The 18,008-nt window shown below is 38.2% G+C and overlaps 2 protein-coding genes across 2 annotated transcripts in view; one reads left to right on the forward strand and one right to left on the reverse strand.

The window, feature by feature from the left end:
- Positions 1 to 15,940, forward strand: part of LOC306999552 (uncharacterized protein) — a 38,317-nt gene extending 22,377 nt beyond the window's left edge. Inside the window, exon 5 of the mRNA XM_079614301.1 lies at positions 15,636 to 15,940. Within this exon, the coding sequence (XP_079470427.1) occupies positions 15,636 to 15,639 (4 nt within the window). The 3' untranslated portion in view covers positions 15,640 to 15,940. The remainder of the gene's footprint in view (positions 1 to 15,635) is intronic.
- LOC306999562 (uncharacterized protein) overlaps positions 1 to 18,008 on the reverse strand; it is an 825,164-nt gene that overhangs the window by 468,984 nt on the left and 338,172 nt on the right. The gene's annotated exons all lie outside the window — the stretch shown is intronic.

An 18,008-nucleotide genomic window follows, 5' to 3' on the forward strand; every position in this document is an offset into this window, starting at 1 on the left:
GCATTTACTAGCTACTTTAAAAAAATGCAGGTCGGGTACAATATTTTGTTTCTTTTTTTTTTCGATCCGAGTTGCTGATATTTGACCCAAAAAGGAAAATTAGCCCATGATTTACTCGCCCTCAACTAATCCTAAGTGTGTATGACATTCTTCTTTCAGACGAATACAATCCGAGTTATATAAAAAAATGTCCTGGCTCTTTATGTGCTTATAATGGCAGTGAATTGCTGTTTCTATTTTGAAGTCCATAAAAGTGCATCTATCCATGATAAAAGTGTATCTATCCATGATAAAAGTGCTCCACATGTCTCCGGGGGTTAACCTGTTAGCCTTCAGCGCCACTTTTGAAAAATCCCCAGAAATTGCATACCCAACCTAAAAAAGATTCAATTCATTGACCCTTCGTCCTAAAAGCTCAAGTATGGTCTCATTTGAAAGCTGACACCTGGCACTTTATTGGAAATGTAGAATGAATTATTGTCATAATGAAAAAAAAATTATGAATAGCTTCAAAGTTGTGTAAGTTATTAGAAATTTATTTTTATGAAACATCTTCATGAAAATTAAATTGAAGTTGGCCCGTCAGCACTCTAGAAATGCACTCCAGCTAAAGACACATGTCTGACCATGTTATATTTAAAATTTGAAGGTGATAAGTCTAAAACTCTGTATTTTGTTAAATGTTTTTCAAGATCATCTCAAATGACTTTATTTTGAATTGACTCTAAAATGCAAACTTGTGTTTATTGTCATCTATTAGCATCTATTCAGTCTATTGTCTCTATTGTTTTGTGGTGCAAACGAGCCCCATTCAGTGTCACTCTCTCCTGCTCACATTTACACCTTTCCAGCCGGCTTATGGCCATAAATATTATTTTCCTTTGTCTCCATTATAATCGCTAACGACTGGCTAATCACGGTGTTTCACCCCCTAATTTCTTTCATAATCTTCACTTCACATTTGAAACTGTATCAAATGCCTTTCTCAAATAAAGAAATATTTCAGTAAGCATTCCGATTTAGAAAAAAAATCATAAAAAATAACAGCTAGATGGCAGGTGCAACTAGAGAGCTAGCTAGCATGTTAGCTTAGCACACCATCAATACACGACAATTTATGAGATTAAAACCCTGTTTTATGCTCCAAACTTACTTTATAGCGCAAGTCGAGTGTTTTAAATAATCTTCTATGAGCTTATTTGGCTTCAGAAAAGAAAATCAGACAGAAAATAAATGAGTTTATGGTATTCTGCATGTTTGTAAAGTCTATATCGATTAGCATTGCATTATACATATAATCTATTATTATAAAAATACCTGACATGGCTCGAAGAACACAGGTAAATCAAATATCATTGCAATCATGTTTATTGTCTTCAAAACATCTTTATCTGCATGTTATAGCGATCTCTGAAAGCTAACGTTAGCTGTGTTTATGTCAGTGACGTCCTGGAAGGTCACAGGTTATTGTTCTTCTTCGTGAGCTCCCATATTTGGAAAAAACTGTGCATAGAGCGCCCTCATTCTGCTGTATGGATTGAAAACACAGTACATCAGAGTATCCAGCGCTCTTTATGTATACATCGACGCATTTGGATATAAATTCAATAAATATTATTCCTGTCTATAGAAATATGATGTAAACCTATGATAATATATCAATATTTCTCCAAATCTGCACATTTTTGAGCCAAAAGCCCTGAGGAACGTTGTTTTGTCACGCGTTCTCAAGACAACAGCACCGGAGTTTTTTTCTGAATGGAGCAGCTGACGCTCATAATTCATATTAAAGGTATCGACTCATTTTTTCATTACATAAATCCTGACACAAATTAAGACATAACTGTCACTATAAGTTTCTCAGAATACAATAGTGGTCAAATACTGAAACGTGAGACTTATATATTTTTAATGATGTATAGTTTGTCAAGGTAATAACATTAAATCTGATAGTAACTTTGAACTATTTAAAAAAAAAAACGCTTCAGAGCGTCCTCGCTCTGGTGAAGGCTAACAGGTTAATAAAGGCCTTCTGAAGTGAAGCCATGCGTAAGAGAAATATCCACATTTAAAACTTTATAAAGTCAAATAACTAGCTTCCGGCCAAACAAACATACAGATTTGACTTAAAGGGGACCTATTATGCAAAATTCACTTTTGCATGCTGTTTGGACATAAATGTGTTTTGGCAGTGTGTACACAACCACCCTTACTTCAGGAGGGCCCTAGAGGACGCCATGCCTCTGGTAGAATGACCCCTAATGGCCAAAGGTGAAGACAAAAATGCGCACCTTGTAGGCCGAGGTAATAGACTGAACAATCCAATTACTGATGGTCTGTTTGAATGCTTAGAGCCCTTCTTAGGTGACCCAAAAACACACTAACAGTTGGTCCGACCTCCTCCAGGAAGAGGACCTCTCAAGGTAAAAACTCAGAGCTCTGACTGGGCAGAGCAAATGGTGCCTCTCTTCTTCTGCCGACACGTGAGGTGGAGGATGAAATGCTTGCAGGACCGTGGACCTAGCCATGATCAAAGGCACTTAGGCGCATAGCCGGGTCTTGGGCAAAGCCGACTAGAGGGGTTCGAAGGGATCCAGGGATAGCCCTTCGAGAACCACCGCCAGGTCCCAGGAAGGAACCCTGGACCTGACTGTCGGTCTCATCCTCCATGTACCACGGAGAAACCGTATGACCAGTTGGTGCCTCCCCGAAGGCTCATTACTCAATGATTCATGAAACGCCGCAATGGCAGCCACGTACACCTTAAGTGTGGATGGGGAGAGACCCGCAGAGAAACAATCTTGAAGAAATTCCAGAACTGAAGCCACTGGGCAGTTAACTGGATCTAACTCATGTTCTCTACTCCAAGTGGAAAAGACATTCCACTTGAGGCCATATAATCTCCTCGTAGACAGAGCCCTAGAGCTAAGTATGGTTTTGACCACCCCAGCTGATAGACCAGCATCTAGGTACTGAGCCCCCTCAGAGGCCAGACCCACAATTTCCGCAGCTGTGGGCGAGGGTGAAATATTGTGCCCTCCGCCTGAGACAACAGATCCCTCCTCAGATGAATCTGCCATGGCAGAGCTATCAGGAGTGAAATTATGTCCGAAAACCATACTCGGGCAGGCCACAATGGGTCTCCCAGGAGAAGACTGATGCCCTCCTGACGGACCCTCCAGGACTCCCGGGAGCAGAGCGATCGGGGGAAAAGCGTACAGGCGAAGCCTCGGCCAGGCCTGTACCATGGCATCAAACCCCAGCGGGGCTGGATGAGTGAGGGAGAACCAAAGTGGACAGTGGGACGTCTCTCGAGACGCAAACAGATCCACTTCCATTGGTCCAAACCTCTGCCATATCAACTCCACCACCTCTGGATGGAGTCTCCATTCCCCGGGGCTCAGGCCCTGCCTCGACAGAATGTCTGCTCCTTGATTCTGAACCCCCGGGATATATATTGCTCTGATAGATAATATTTTCCCTTGGGGCCATATAATTATGTGATGCGCCAGTCTGGAAAGAGAGAGCGATCCAAGTCCCCGTTGTCAGTTTAGATAAGCTACCACTGATGTATTGTCCAAACGTATCAAGACGTGGTAACCTTTGATATCTGGAAGGAAGCTCCTCAGAGCCCTGAACACCGCCAACATCTCTAGGCAATTTATATGCCAAGAATGATGATGGTCCTGCCACAGACCCCTGGCAAAGCTGCCGTCCATGACCCCAGCTGGTGAGGGAGGCGTTTGTCAAAACGGTTTTCCAGCGACATGACGCTCCTAACACTGGGCCTTGGGACAGAAACCAAGACCCTGATTATACGGAACGGATTCCCTTTGGGAGATCAGTTGTGCCCTGCCTCATGTGCAGAAGGCCCAAAGGAATTATGTCGGATGCCGCTGCGATGAGACCCAGCAGTCTTTGAAATTGCTTTACAGTGATAGCCTGGCCTAGTTTTATTCCGTACACCATGGCCAGGCTGGACTCGATACGCGTGGGAGACATTTGTGCCCGCATCGTAACCGAATTCCATACCACGCCCAGAAAAGTAGTTTTCTGAGCTGGTTCTAACACGCTTTTCTTCGTGTTGAGTCTCAACCCCAGGTTCTGAATGTGGCCTTCAAAATCGGCATTGTGTGCAGGCATGCACCAGGCCGACCCGTCGCCATATAAGCCCGGCCAACCAGTGCAGAAGTGTCCCTGCACGGTTTGCCGGGCAGCGTCGGGGCTTTAAGGCGAGACACGGCAGGCAAAAACATTGTTTTTTTCACTGGTCAGTTTTGAGATTTTGGGCTATTTGTCTTCAATAACATGTCGTCTTTCAGACTTGTGGTGAAAAAGTCTTAAATACACATTTAGGTCTTTATTTTACTACACTTTTATCTATTTGTGTCTGTAGATTTCTCCAAAATTCAACAAAAGTTGGCGTTCTAAATCAGCGCGCTGCTCTGCGATCTCTGTGTTCTTCCTTTAATCACGCACATCGTTGGAAAGCTCTCTCTCTTCTGTACAATGCTGTCGGATACAAATATGGTCATTTCCTTTTAATCAGCAACCAATCGTGAAAGTACAATGGGTATTTAACTGTAAAAGCTAAATCTCATTGGCTGATGTCAATTTCTGACAACGTGATTCGTTCAGATGCATCATGTGACGCACTCTGACATATAGATGTGTGTTTTGGACTGTTTTTCTGCCCAGTTGAAGGCCATAAATGCTGTGTTTATAAGTTTTGATGTGATTTAGGTGGTTTGTATTGTTGTTGCTAATGATTTGATTAGATATTGTGTCAGTAAATGGTTGTTTCCACTAAAAAAGTATGAATTTTTACATTACAAATCTTTAAATGCCTTTTTCTCAAAATTAGTTTTTTGTCATCCTCCAGTAGAAACATCTCAGCCGATGTAGCACCTATGTACACCAAACTTTCCAGTTATACACTTAGCAGTATTCTGAAGATATGTTCAGAGGGATTTCTTAATAAATTATTCCTGGCCTGATTTATGTGACATTTTAATCCAAAAAAATATATATATTTTGTATAGACAGTATATTTTGATTTCCTAGGTAATGAAAGCATATCTCCTGAAATCCCTCTGAACATCTTTTTTCATCTTGTGTGTAAATAGCGTATGTTCAGATCTATCTACCGAAAATATATTGCAAAGTGTGCATATTTAATGAGATAATGCCTAATTTGCATAATTAAACATATACATTTCAAAAACTTGTAATACATTTTTTTATGAACTTGTGTAAGTTATCAACTGAGGAAGTTTCATGGTGATTGTCTATTATTTTAAAATTGTACCCTATTCACCTGTAGTGTCTCGCCTTAAGCGAAGATGTTGCTTCAGGAGAAAGATAGCTCACTAAAGTTCCTTCATCTGCGGCATCTTGCCATAACCCGCCTCTCTCGCACCCACCACATTAGTATAACCGTATACTGTAGGTGATGAGATACGAAACGAGTGGGGGTTTTCCCAGGATCTAGCGATCTCTTTATGAAGATCCGGGGAAAACAGTAAACCCCGGTCGCTGAGGTTGTGAACGGTGCTGCAGAAATCTCTCGTCTAGTTTGCTTTGACGAGGATCATCCTGCTTATTTTGTGGCCAGCTGATGTTGAGTCTGGCCAGAGCACGCGTCACAACTTCCACCAGCTCCTCATAAGCGGGAACATGAGCCGGCGAGTGTGACTCATGTTCCTCGCTCCCGCTCGAGCATCGGGCACTCGTCACGGGCAGAAGAAGCTGCAGCGCAGTCTTCTGCGCCATGAGCGAGCGTTATAGAATCTGCGGATGAGTGCCTCGTTCTCCGTCTCGTTCTCATCCGCAAGATCCTTCTGCGATCCCCACGATCTAAGCCGTCACGCCGCCTCAACGGACGCGGGACCCGAACCGTGGGGATCGCGAGCTTGGCCGTCATCATTGAAGACAGCCAAGCGGGAGCGCAGCACTTTTAAAGGGAGTGCTTCACAGTGATCACAGGCAGCCTCCTCAAGAGCTGCCTGTGCGTGCTGCGCTCCCAAACAATATATACTAGGGCTGTCAATCGATTAAAAAAATTAATCGCGATTAATCGCATGCTTGCCATGAGTTAACTCGCGATTAATCGCACATTTTTTATTTGTTCTAAATGTACCTTAAATTAATACTTTTCAAGTTTGTAATAGGCCTACTCTAATCATTATGGGCATGGATAAATATGGATGCTTTATGCAAATGTATGTTTATTATTGAAACCATAGTCAACACAGAGCATGAAGACGAGACATGTTTCAAAGGTCATAGATGTTTTTCAAAGAACTTGTTCATGTCTATTAGACACATGAAGAAAGAACAAAGAAATACCAGGTTCCCATTACTTCTCTTTCTTTAAACTGAGCAATTTACTAAAACAAACATGTTTAGATTTTTGCATGACAGGGCAGCTCTTCTGAAAATGCTAAATTACATTTATTTATTATTACATTAGTTTGTCTCTCTCTGTGCCCATTTTGATGAAGCTAAATTCTCAATAAAAAAGTGTTCATTGGTATATTTTACTGTTTCTGTTGTCAAACAACGGAATGAATATGAAATAGTGACTGAAACGCGACAAATTAAACATAACCAGCTCTCCCTTCCAAGATGTTAATCTGCCCAACAATCCTGATAATCGAGCCGTCGTCTGATCAAATCAAATACACATAGGATAAAGACAATATCTGTGCTGTGATTTCTGCTATACGTGCATGTAAAATTAGAGAAGCAACATAATATCTGTGTTTAACTGAATTAAAGCGCTGCTCCTCTCTAGAGAGAGAGAGAGAGAGAGAAAGAGAGAGAGAGAGAGAGAAAGAGAGAGAGAGAGAGAGATATATATATATATATGCGCGCGTGTGCGTGCTGGGAGAGCACCGGCGATTCTCAGAAACAAAAGGTTTGGGCGCTTTTTTGAAGAGAAAAAAATCGCTAAAGGGGTCTGCAATGTCGCTAAGTTGGCAACACTGTGTATCTCCATTTCTCCAACTAGGGGTTGGGCCACGGGTCAAACTGAAAATATGCGCTGCGTTAATCGCGCGTTAAAAAAAATAGCGCCGTTAATATGATGTTGCGTTAACGCCTAATTAACGCGTTAACTTTGACAGCACTAATATATACACAACTGATGTGTCCCCACCCGTGATGAATCTAGGGCAGGGGTGCACACACTTAGTATACTGTTCACTTGCCATAATAATATATATACTGAGATCAGACAGACAACACCTAATAAGACCGACAACAACAGAGAGCGCTTGCTGAAGAGCGAAAGCTAATGTGTGCCGGCGTCACACTTATGCATCCAGTAATGCCGTCAAATGTTACGTCATGACGCAACACCAATCAGGATTGGATTAGTTTCATTCATACTTCAGAGGCGCACGGTAAGGAAGTGTCCCCAAAGAGTCGTTTTCAACGACGCAGTGTTGAGTTCCCTACGTAAGTAAGTAAGTAATTTTAATTAATAAAGCACATTTACACAGCGCAAAACTGACCAAAGTGCTGTACAATGAATAACTATAAAAAACACATATAATCGATAATCATAATAATCTAAAACATGAATAAAAAGAAAACCTTCAATATCAGGGCACACGACACAGAAATACAGAAAACAAACAGGAATGCCAGGTTAGGGAACAAGGAAGGCCATGGAATATAAATTAGTTTTTAACCTGGATTTGAATACAGCAATGGAGGGGGCAGATCTAATATCCTGGGGGAGCTGGTTCCACAGACGTGGGGCAGCACCTGCAAAAGCTCTATCACCCCTCTGCTTGAGCCGTGAGCGCGGGATGAGCCCTTTAAGGATCTCAGTGACCTTCGAACTGAGTATAGCTGCACAAGGTCTGTGATATAGGAAACAGCATTTATTCAAAATAGAAATCTTTCCTAACAATACAAGTCATTACTATCACAAAACACATCCTTTCAAAAAAATAAAAATAAAGGTAGTGTATACTGTTACAAAAGATTTTAATTAAATGCTGTTCTTTAATATTTTTTATTCATCAAAGAATCCTGAAAAAACTATCACAGGTTATAAAAAATGCAAAGCAACACAACTGTTTCCAACACTGATTTAAAAAAAAAATCATATCAGAATGATTTCTGAAGGATCACGTGACACTGAAGACTGAAGTAATGATGAATCACAGTAATTAATAACATTTTAAAATATACAGTTAGGCTATTTTAAATTGTAATTCCATTTCACAATATTACTGTTTTTTTTCTGTATTTTCTTATCAAATAAACACAGAGTTGATGAGCATAAGAGACTTCTTCTAAAAACATAAAAAATGTTTGCAAACTTTTGATGGATACCTATATAAAATTCTACATATACCTATTAGGGATGCAAACGATTAATCGATTATCGATTAATTGTCGATAATACATTAATCGATCAAACTTATCGATCATTGATTAAGCAGGTTCATGCACGTGCGTGCTGCTCAACCGCGAAACACAAACGAGCGCGCCGGAGTTATGTTTGGGACTGTTTTACACCTTCATCATGACTATAAGTTTGCGTGTGCATTCGCAGCCTTTTGTTTTGTGCAAATGTAAGTTGTAATAGTTTATTATGTGTACGTTTATTATGTGTATTATGTGTATCTATATCTGATTTATCTCATAGCCTATATTGGATGAAGCGTGATCTTTAGCGCGTGCAGCTCAAACGGCAATGCACGACTAATAATGACTATTGGGACTGTCATATTACATAATAACATTATAAAGAGAACAATAGTGTAATAAAACATTGTGAAGTATTTGGGTTTAGTTGCCGTGTCGCGTTGTTCCAGGAAGAGCGCGCGTCCACAACATGAGTCATTCTGAATGGCACGTAACTCAAGTTCACTTGTGCATTCACGTCATTTTGTGCAGATATAATTTGTAATATTATGTTTATTTTGTATATATCTGACTAATCTCATATAGGTTGCGCTTCTTTGAGTTAAATAACGCGCTAGCAAAGTGCTCAATGGTTATTCATTCAGCGCGCGCCGCTCAAGCAGCATTAATGCACGACTAATAATAACGATGATTAATTTGGGACTGTCATATTACATAACATCAGAACACTATTTTATTAAATCGTTGTGAATTCATTGGGTTTAGTTGCCGTTTTCAGTGCGTTTCAGTGCACGTCTAACGTTACACACTGCAAGCACGCATCTGAGGCGGCGTTGGTGACACGTTGTATTATTAGTCGTTATATTTGATTATTAAATAATTAATTTAATTTAATTATCATTCACATCGAAACATTTTACAATCCTACTAGCCCTTCATTTGGATTAAAAACCATTCTCATTCATTTGGTGAGTAACATAGCGTTTTTAACAAACCCTGTCATGCTGTTGGCCATATGCACTGCAGTAGACGCATAGTTGATCGTTAATTTAAATTACGATCGATCATGGGAATTTGTGAAAATTGACATCCCTTCAGTTCTATATTTGAAGTTTCCAGGTCTAGTAATCTTACGGTTACCTTTCTCAGACCAAGCATCAATAAGTGCTGCTAATGTTTCAAGTTTTTCAAGTTTACCAGATAGATTATTATGTAGACTTAATATAGTTTAGGCTAAGCCTACCCATATAGATTTTTATTTAACATTTATTTTATGTTGCTTAATGTTTGCAACAGGTGAGCCAGTGCACAATTATTTTTTTATGTATTTAAATTTTCTGTGCATAATTTATTTTGTTAAACTACATAAATGCCATTCTGTACCGTATCCCAACTGTTACAATAAAACATCATTTGAGCAATATAACATGCATTTTTGTTCAGTATATAAGCAATATTTTGCTTTTTATGTTAAAGACACTATTGATACCATGAGAAATGTACATTCTCAGGAAAATAGCCGCTTATCAGTTAATCGTTAATCGATCGATAAGGTCAGTCAATTAATGATTAATGAATTAATCGATAATTTGCATCCCTAATACCTATATAACATATAACCAGGGCTTGACATTAACACCCGCTAATTTTGCTCGTGACGGGTAACCCAGTCACTCCAACTAGCCACTTTGGCGGGTTGAATACCCCACTCTTCCTTCCTTTGCTTGAGCCGTGCAGAAGAAGCGCCACGCACAAAGGATGCCAGAGCGGATGGACACAAGCGATGTTCACGCCCGCGGCTAGCTCTCTTTACGTTACACGAGAGCTACCACACCCCCGTTTTCGCACATTACGCGACCCAGGCGGACAGTGTGAGTTTTCAAAACTGCGTCACTCAAAGTTTTGAAATACACAGAATTTCCCATTGTGGCTCAATAGGGGATTATCACGCTTCCGGGTTTCATGGGCGGGATTTTTCAACTTTGTGCATGTCCACTTCCGGCGCAGTTCAACAATGGCTGAAACGAAGGCTAGATGTCACTGCTCTGTTCCACTTTGTCAACCAAACAAACAACGCCAACCTTATTTAAGTTTCCATGGATTCCCGACTGAACTGAGTCTAAGGAAGAAGTGGATTAAAGCGGTTCGCCGGGATGTAGTGGAGGCTAAACGCACGTAAACGCCGTTTGCGCACCTCCCAAAATTCTGAAATAGCGTTTACCCACCTCCAAAGTGCGTTTATCCACCTCTAAATAGCCTATAGTCTATAGCCTAAGCCATTTTAAATTAAGCTTATTTCGTTCTAGTTTAATATTGTTCATTATTAGTTTCATAGGTTGTTAAACCTAGACGCTGCATTACTGTCAGTAGCTGCGTTTCCATTCAAATTGCGCAAATTGAAATTGCGAATTGAAAATACGCACAATGGAAACACGTAAATTTCGCATGAGGTGGTTTTTCAGGCAATTCGAAAAAGGAATATTTGGAAAGAGTTTTTTGCGCATTTACTTGACCGTGTTTGGGGTCCGTGTAGCCTACACAAATAATAATAATTATTATTATCATTATTATAACATTTATTAGGCGACATATTTAGAAGACGCTTTTATCCAAAAAAGGAACAAAGCAATTCATCAAATGTCATTCATAATACGGGTTAGACAATAATAATACAGGGCTAAGAATATCACAAATAAACACAAGATTTTGACGCATATCCAAGGGTTTGTGGAGCGGAGTGTGAGCGCGCACTGCATGGCACGGAGCCGCGGACGCGAACACTTGCATTTTCCTATCAAAAGTGGAAACAACTTAAAATACTCTATAATTTCTGGTCATACAGAATATAATAATACATTATTCGCAACTACTTTTATTTTTGTAAACTCACAATAACAAGAAAACGTTGTGCTTTTGTAAAATAAAATAAAACAATCAGGCGCGCTTTCATGATCTCCGTGAACTGGAGCGCGAGAACTGAAACTAAATATAGCCTATGTAGGCCAGTGATGCGCGGGTCAATGTATAAACAACCCGCACCCGACCCGACCGACGTTTTCAACTAACCCGCGCATCACTGATGTAGGCTAAAGCTTGAAATGTCCACTTTAAAACTAACAAATTCGAATCGAAAGCTAATACATTCTTCTGATTATGTAATGCGTATGAAAGGTGCATTTCTCTCTAAAGGTGCATCCAACAGCGGAGATGGAGATATGTTTTTTAGCCGACACATATTTGGAAAACAATAGTTTATTAATAAACAATTAAAATGCCTCGTTATTTTTTCAGACACATTTATTATTATTAGCCTAACTCCCCTAAATCACATTGCTATGGCTCTTCTCATTCAGCACTGCGGGGAAAAAAATATAATTTCCAGGTTCTAATTTTGTCTTAGAAAAATAGTTAAATAATAATAAAAAAAAAATCCATATTCATTTGTGAATATTTTAAATGTTTAATAAAAGGGCAAAAAGTCATAAACAAAAATTTGTCTATATATATATAAATCTTTTTTTTTTGCGCAGCATTTGGTGTAGCCTACAGTTTAAATTTTGGTGTTCAACTTTGCGTTTTAAAAATACAACAACCGTTTTCGTTTTGCAATTACGGGTTAAAAAATATTTTTACTCTCTGTTTTTTAATTTATAAACTTTATGAGGGATGAGGGAACAACCAGTGATACCAAGGTAGTAGGCCTAACATCAAATGATAGCCTATAGCGATGTCATCATGATACACACCGGGTGACCACGTCGTGGTCCACCAGAATTTATAGTTTACCCACCTCTTTTTTTACCACTAAACTTTAAAATAAAACAAGGTAGCACGTATGTTTGTATAAATATATAATGCAGAGGTGGGGATGCAGTATAAATAAACTTAGGGTCGTCCATTATGGGTTCGCCAGAGTGATGAGTGATTCACCGGAAGTGGCAGTGCACAAAGATCACTGAATGCGGAAGTACTACGTATCAGCGTGATAATCCCCTATTAAGTAATTCTGAGTCTGATTCTGATATTTAAACGGACAGTGTTTCTAATGCTAAAGTTTTTTTCAGTTTATTTTTTTATCTTTTTTATTAATCTTCTACATCCATGCACCACTTTTATTATGCAATAAGAAGCTGCTTTTATCTTAATACATGGTTTTATTTTAAAAAATGAGCTTTACACACAACCTTATCAGAGCTAATGATAATGACCTGTATTGTTATACATTTATGTAGTCTTGATTTGGGTGTATACAGTGGTTTTATATTTAAAATGGTTGTAAATCTAGTTCAAGTACATTTTAGCACGCCATAGTCAACTTTTATCAGGTAATTTCACAACAACAAAAATGTGGCTAGTAAAAATGCTGTGTGGCTAGTAACTTTTGGAAAACCACTAGCCACATTGGCTGGAGAGCAAAAAAAGTTAATGTCAAGCCCTGCATATAACCTATATAGACATAACCTATATATAACTGTATAAGCTGCTATATAACCTACACAACGTATAGGTCGACTGACTTATACTTTACAAAAATAAAACTTAAGACATATACTTGAATTTACACATGAAACAACATGTGGTGGTAAGGTCCATCCTGCGGGCAGGAATCACGCAGTCTGTGGAACCGTGTCAACATCAGTCTCTGTTTTCCATGAAAGGGTGGACTTGCACTTGGACCTGTTGCTTGCCTGCTTGTTTGCATTGGAACATGGAAAAGTCTGAAGGTTCACATGAGAGTACACTGGAAAAAACTTTCATGTTCAGGGAGCTGAAGAAGAGGCCGTAACACTTTCAACAGAGACATGAATCTGATATTAATTTTAACGTGTTCATTGTTTGAGATCTGCCTCGTTCGTTTTCACTTTTAATTAAACTATTTATAATTTTATCAACAGCTTATTGTTATTGTCCAATTTGATTTGCATCAGGAATAATTGTATAATTTTCAGTTCTGAAAGCCAAGTATTACGTTTGCTTCTGGGGCTTCCCAGCAAACACAGAACGTTCCCCTAACGTTAGTATTTGGTTGGTATCTCTGACAACTAGGCAGTGGTGTAGTCTAGTTTTTTGTAGTGAGTATACTGTGACCCCCCCGCCTAACCCGTCTCATCAACCCATAAGCACCACCACACTCACTAATGCATACAGTATACAACGACATGTAATTGAGAGCATTATGAGACTAAGTGTTATCAACATGTCAATTTATTATAAGCAACACAAGACTTTAACAGCCAATGACATTTACAGCTGAGGAGACTGGACTGATTTTCTACTGTTTAGTGTTAATCACCATTTAACTCAGCCAGTTAAGAGCTACATTTAGCCTTAGATGTTATATGAATATGGTCCCTGAAGCACAGGTTTTATCAGCTGACAATAAAAAAAAATTAAAATAAAACATTATAGGCACAAAATACAAATTTACTTTTAGAAATGGTGTTTTTGAAAGAAAATTGTGTTATTGTTTTGGCAAGTTTACTGTTTAAATTAAAACGTATGAAAACTTGTGTGATATTCCTTTTTAAAATAAGTTTTAATAGATTTCATCATTATTATTATTTTACAGTACATTTTACTGTGCAATTTCTTTCATAATTTCTTTGAGTTTATACCGAACTTTTATTTTGACAGGTTGTCGTAAAGACATTGCAGTTTCTGTGTGTGTGTATGATACGAATGAATGACGATAGTTTTACCTTAGAAAACGGTTAATTGTACAGTTTATTTAAGCGACAGGCTTAATTTCTCTATTGTTTTCATCGATCACAGCGATACTTGTGCGTCTTTTCTGGCGTCTTCTCACTGAAATAAACAAAAAGTGCAGCAGCACTTTTAAGTCAGTAAAAATGTTAATGCCAATTTAAAATGGGGGTTTAACAGGAATCTCACCAAGGGTGCCAAAAAGGCTAGAAAACGGCCCTGGATGTTCTGACACCATCACACACACTTTATACAGTTTGATTAACCGACAGACACATTTCTGTATAGTTTTCATCGATCACAGCGATACGTCTTTTCTGGCGTCTTCTCACTGAAATAAACATGTAGTGCAGCAGCAGCGAGCATGAGGAGAACATGTTGAGTTCATTCAGACCTGAGAGATTTTGTGTTTGTGTTCGTTTGTGTGATTGTCTCGGTTTTTGGAGTGAAAACTGTTCCTGAATGTCAAGTCATAGGTCAAAGTTTGAGATCTGTGAAGGGAATTGATGGGAATCGATCTCAAGTGTTGCTGCTGCCATTTTATTTCTACTATTTTCACATCTTTGACAGATCAAATTTGTTAGTTACTTTACATTATTAAAATATACTGGAACAGATACTGATTAATACCTTACATTGAGCCTATATGACATATTTTAAGTCTATAAATGGTATTAGTATAGATAAATGTGAATAAAATGTTATATGTTTGATATTTTTGTGTCAGATGGTGAGAAATAACAATATTGTCTTGCAATATAGCAGTTTTACAGGCTTTTATCATATATCCTGACTCAATGTGTTTCTAACAGCAAAAGTAAGATGATCTGCTGATGATCCTGAATGGCTTGTTGAATGAGTGTTGATAGTCTGAGGCTCATCATTATTAACAGATCTGCTGAAAACACTCTTTATTTCATGACAATAGTTCCTGTTTTCACCTCATTTATTATGCTGATGTCTTCAGATCTCCAGTAAATTGTCACTTAAAGCTCATTTCATTGGTGTCAGCAGACTGAGGGGATTTGTTGGCTACTATATGTACCTTTATGTACCTTTCTGAGTTTAACTGTTTTTCTTGTCATTATTTTATTTGGAAGAATTTACATTAAGATATTTATGTTTTTCTTTATTTCTGCATATTGTAGAATATTTGTATTGGTTATTAACGGGATTAAGTTAAATCTATGAGAATATTATCAAAGACATTATACTATTATATCTGACTCGGATATACCTTGATTACCTTTGAGGTGTATATATGTTCGATACTGGACTCGATTTTGCTTTGTTAGATAAAAAATAATTATTATTGGATAGTAAAGTTTATTAATCAAAACCCCAATACTTTAATATTGATTTTTAATGAAGTGACAGACTCCACAACAATATTTGAATGAAGAAGGAGAATATTTTTTGGGTTCTGAGTTGAATGAGCATCATTAACTTTATGATAGACAAACAGACATGATGTACACGATTTTACAGATGTGTCATTTAGTAAAGAAAAACCTCACTAACTGATCATTTTTTATTTATTTTGGCAGATAAGCTCCTGCCACTGCAATCGCATCATCAGTGAAGCTCCTCCCACAGCAATCACATCATCAGTGAAGCTCCTCCCACAGCAATCGCATCATCAGTGAAGCTCCTCCCACAGCAATCACATCATCAGTGAAGCTCCTCCCACAGCAATCACATCATCCGTGAAGCTCCTCCCACAGTAATTCTCCAATAAATGCTGTAAATTCCCGTCAGCTACAAGTGAAGACGAGCATGAAAGCATCAGGAAGAGCTGAAATCTGCAGAGACTGAGTTTATTAAAGAGGACAGTGAGAACACGAGTGATCCAGAACCCTGCAGAATGAAACACACTGAAGATCCTGAAGAACAAAGAGGTTGGTGTTTATTCTTCATTCATTCATGATGCTGGAGAACATTCATGTTAGAAACATTCAAGCACTTCATCACATTTAGATAAACAGTTACACTATGAAATGGTTACAGGTTTTCAACAAATGTTCAGTAGAGGGAGTTTGGAGAAACTTTCATATTGATTGTCAACATCAGGTCAAATTATCTCCCTTAATTTATACTTATTTTATATCTGGTTCACCTTTTTTTTAAATTATTAATAAATAAAATAATAAAATTTCATAACGTACTGATTTGAATAGCTGGGTATCGCGATACCTTTATATATATATATATATATATATATATATATATATATATATATATATATATATATATCAAGTATACATCGTATATAAGGTATATCGTGCAACACTAATGTGATCAACACTGTACAATTTGTGTAAAAACTGAGAAAATGGATTGAGATTATTTTCTTGTCTTCCCATCATGCAGCAGAAAGAGCCCAGGTGATGTCACTTCCTGTGTGTGACAGTTTTTAATAATGCTCTGTCTTTAAAAGCAGGAAAATCATATCAGACGTAACAGCGTAAGGCTGATACTTTGATCTCCTGAGACACACATGGCATTTGCAGTGTTGGGGGAAACTCATTACAAGTAACTTGAGTTACATAATCAGATTACTTTTCAAGTAACTAGTAAAGTAACACATTACTTTTTCAATTTACAACATAATATCTAAGTTACTCTTTTTTACATTTTTGACTGACAGCTCTCCTGTCCCTATATGTTTAAAGGAAAAATAAAGTGAGGAGGTCAAGGGTGTAGTTTTGGTTGAACATTGTGGGGTTGAAGTGTGTTCCCGTTTAGCGGGGTCCCAGCGCATCTCATGAGATTTATTTATTTGAGTTTTTTTTAGTATCATCCACACATTCATTGATCACATAACTGCAATATAGTAATAGCAGAGTTAGCATTTACTTGTTAAAATAGGATAATAATGTATTTTATTTTATTTATGCATCTATTGTTAAAAGCGCTATATAAATAAAAGTGACTTGACTTAAAGCTGCAGTCCGGCACTTTTTTGGGTTTAAAAATATAAAAAAGACATTTTTGAAAAAAAACGTAACCAGCCAGTGTTCAAAACGATCTGCTTGCCTTACCTCGATTCAAAACGGTAAGCTTGTAATAATGATTTTAATTCCAGTGGTACTGGTGGATTTCCGCGGGAATTTCGAGCATGTCTTTGCGTCATTACGTCACTTCTGTACACATAGAGAAGGAGTCCCCGGCTAGCGTGTGTGGATGATGGAGGTGGAGATTTAGCTTAGCACTTGGTATGGCGGATCCCGAAAGTTTAAAGCGACAATCACCAGTGACAACTGGAGATTCACCAGTTGTAAAACCCAAAGATTTCGCACTTCAGAGTGGCTACAGAAAAAATATATTTTTCACGTTTTGACGTGATATAAGCAATCGTTAGATTTAATCAGCATGATATAGCCTACTGCAATGCTTCCCCCCACCCCCCGAATTTGGTCCGAACAAAAGTGAATGTTACTTACTTGTTCAGATGACATTTTCTGATGAAAATTCTAATGTTGACACTTTCAAAAAGTATACTCTGAGATTGCTGATGACAGTAGTACAGCGACGCGGCAGCGACAGGTTCTCCTCAATACATTGTGTTCATCCGCGCTGTTTCATGCCGATTTACTACCCACGCACAGTTAATAATTCCGCGAATAACTGCAATTGCAGATTTCGAACAGAGATGGCGACAAAGAGGAAAAACGACGGACTGCAGCTTTAACTAACGTATCAATAAAAAAAAATAGTCAAAGTGCCATGGTAGGTCAAACTAACTTTACTTAACATTTTCTTATATTGAAAATGTTAATTTCCTGTCATCTCTTTGAATATCTGAAAGCCGGCTTTTTGCTAATATGTGTCATTAATATTAGCAGAACACATTTTGGGGAAATGTATGTTGGTGAAGGATGTTTCCCCTCTTTTCATCAGTCTTTTTAGTTTATGTGGCA

Source organism: Phoxinus phoxinus, assembly GCF_949152265.1.
Source record: "Phoxinus phoxinus genome assembly, chromosome: 1".
NCBI classification, from domain to species: domain Eukaryota; kingdom Metazoa; phylum Chordata; class Actinopteri; order Cypriniformes; family Leuciscidae; genus Phoxinus; species Phoxinus phoxinus.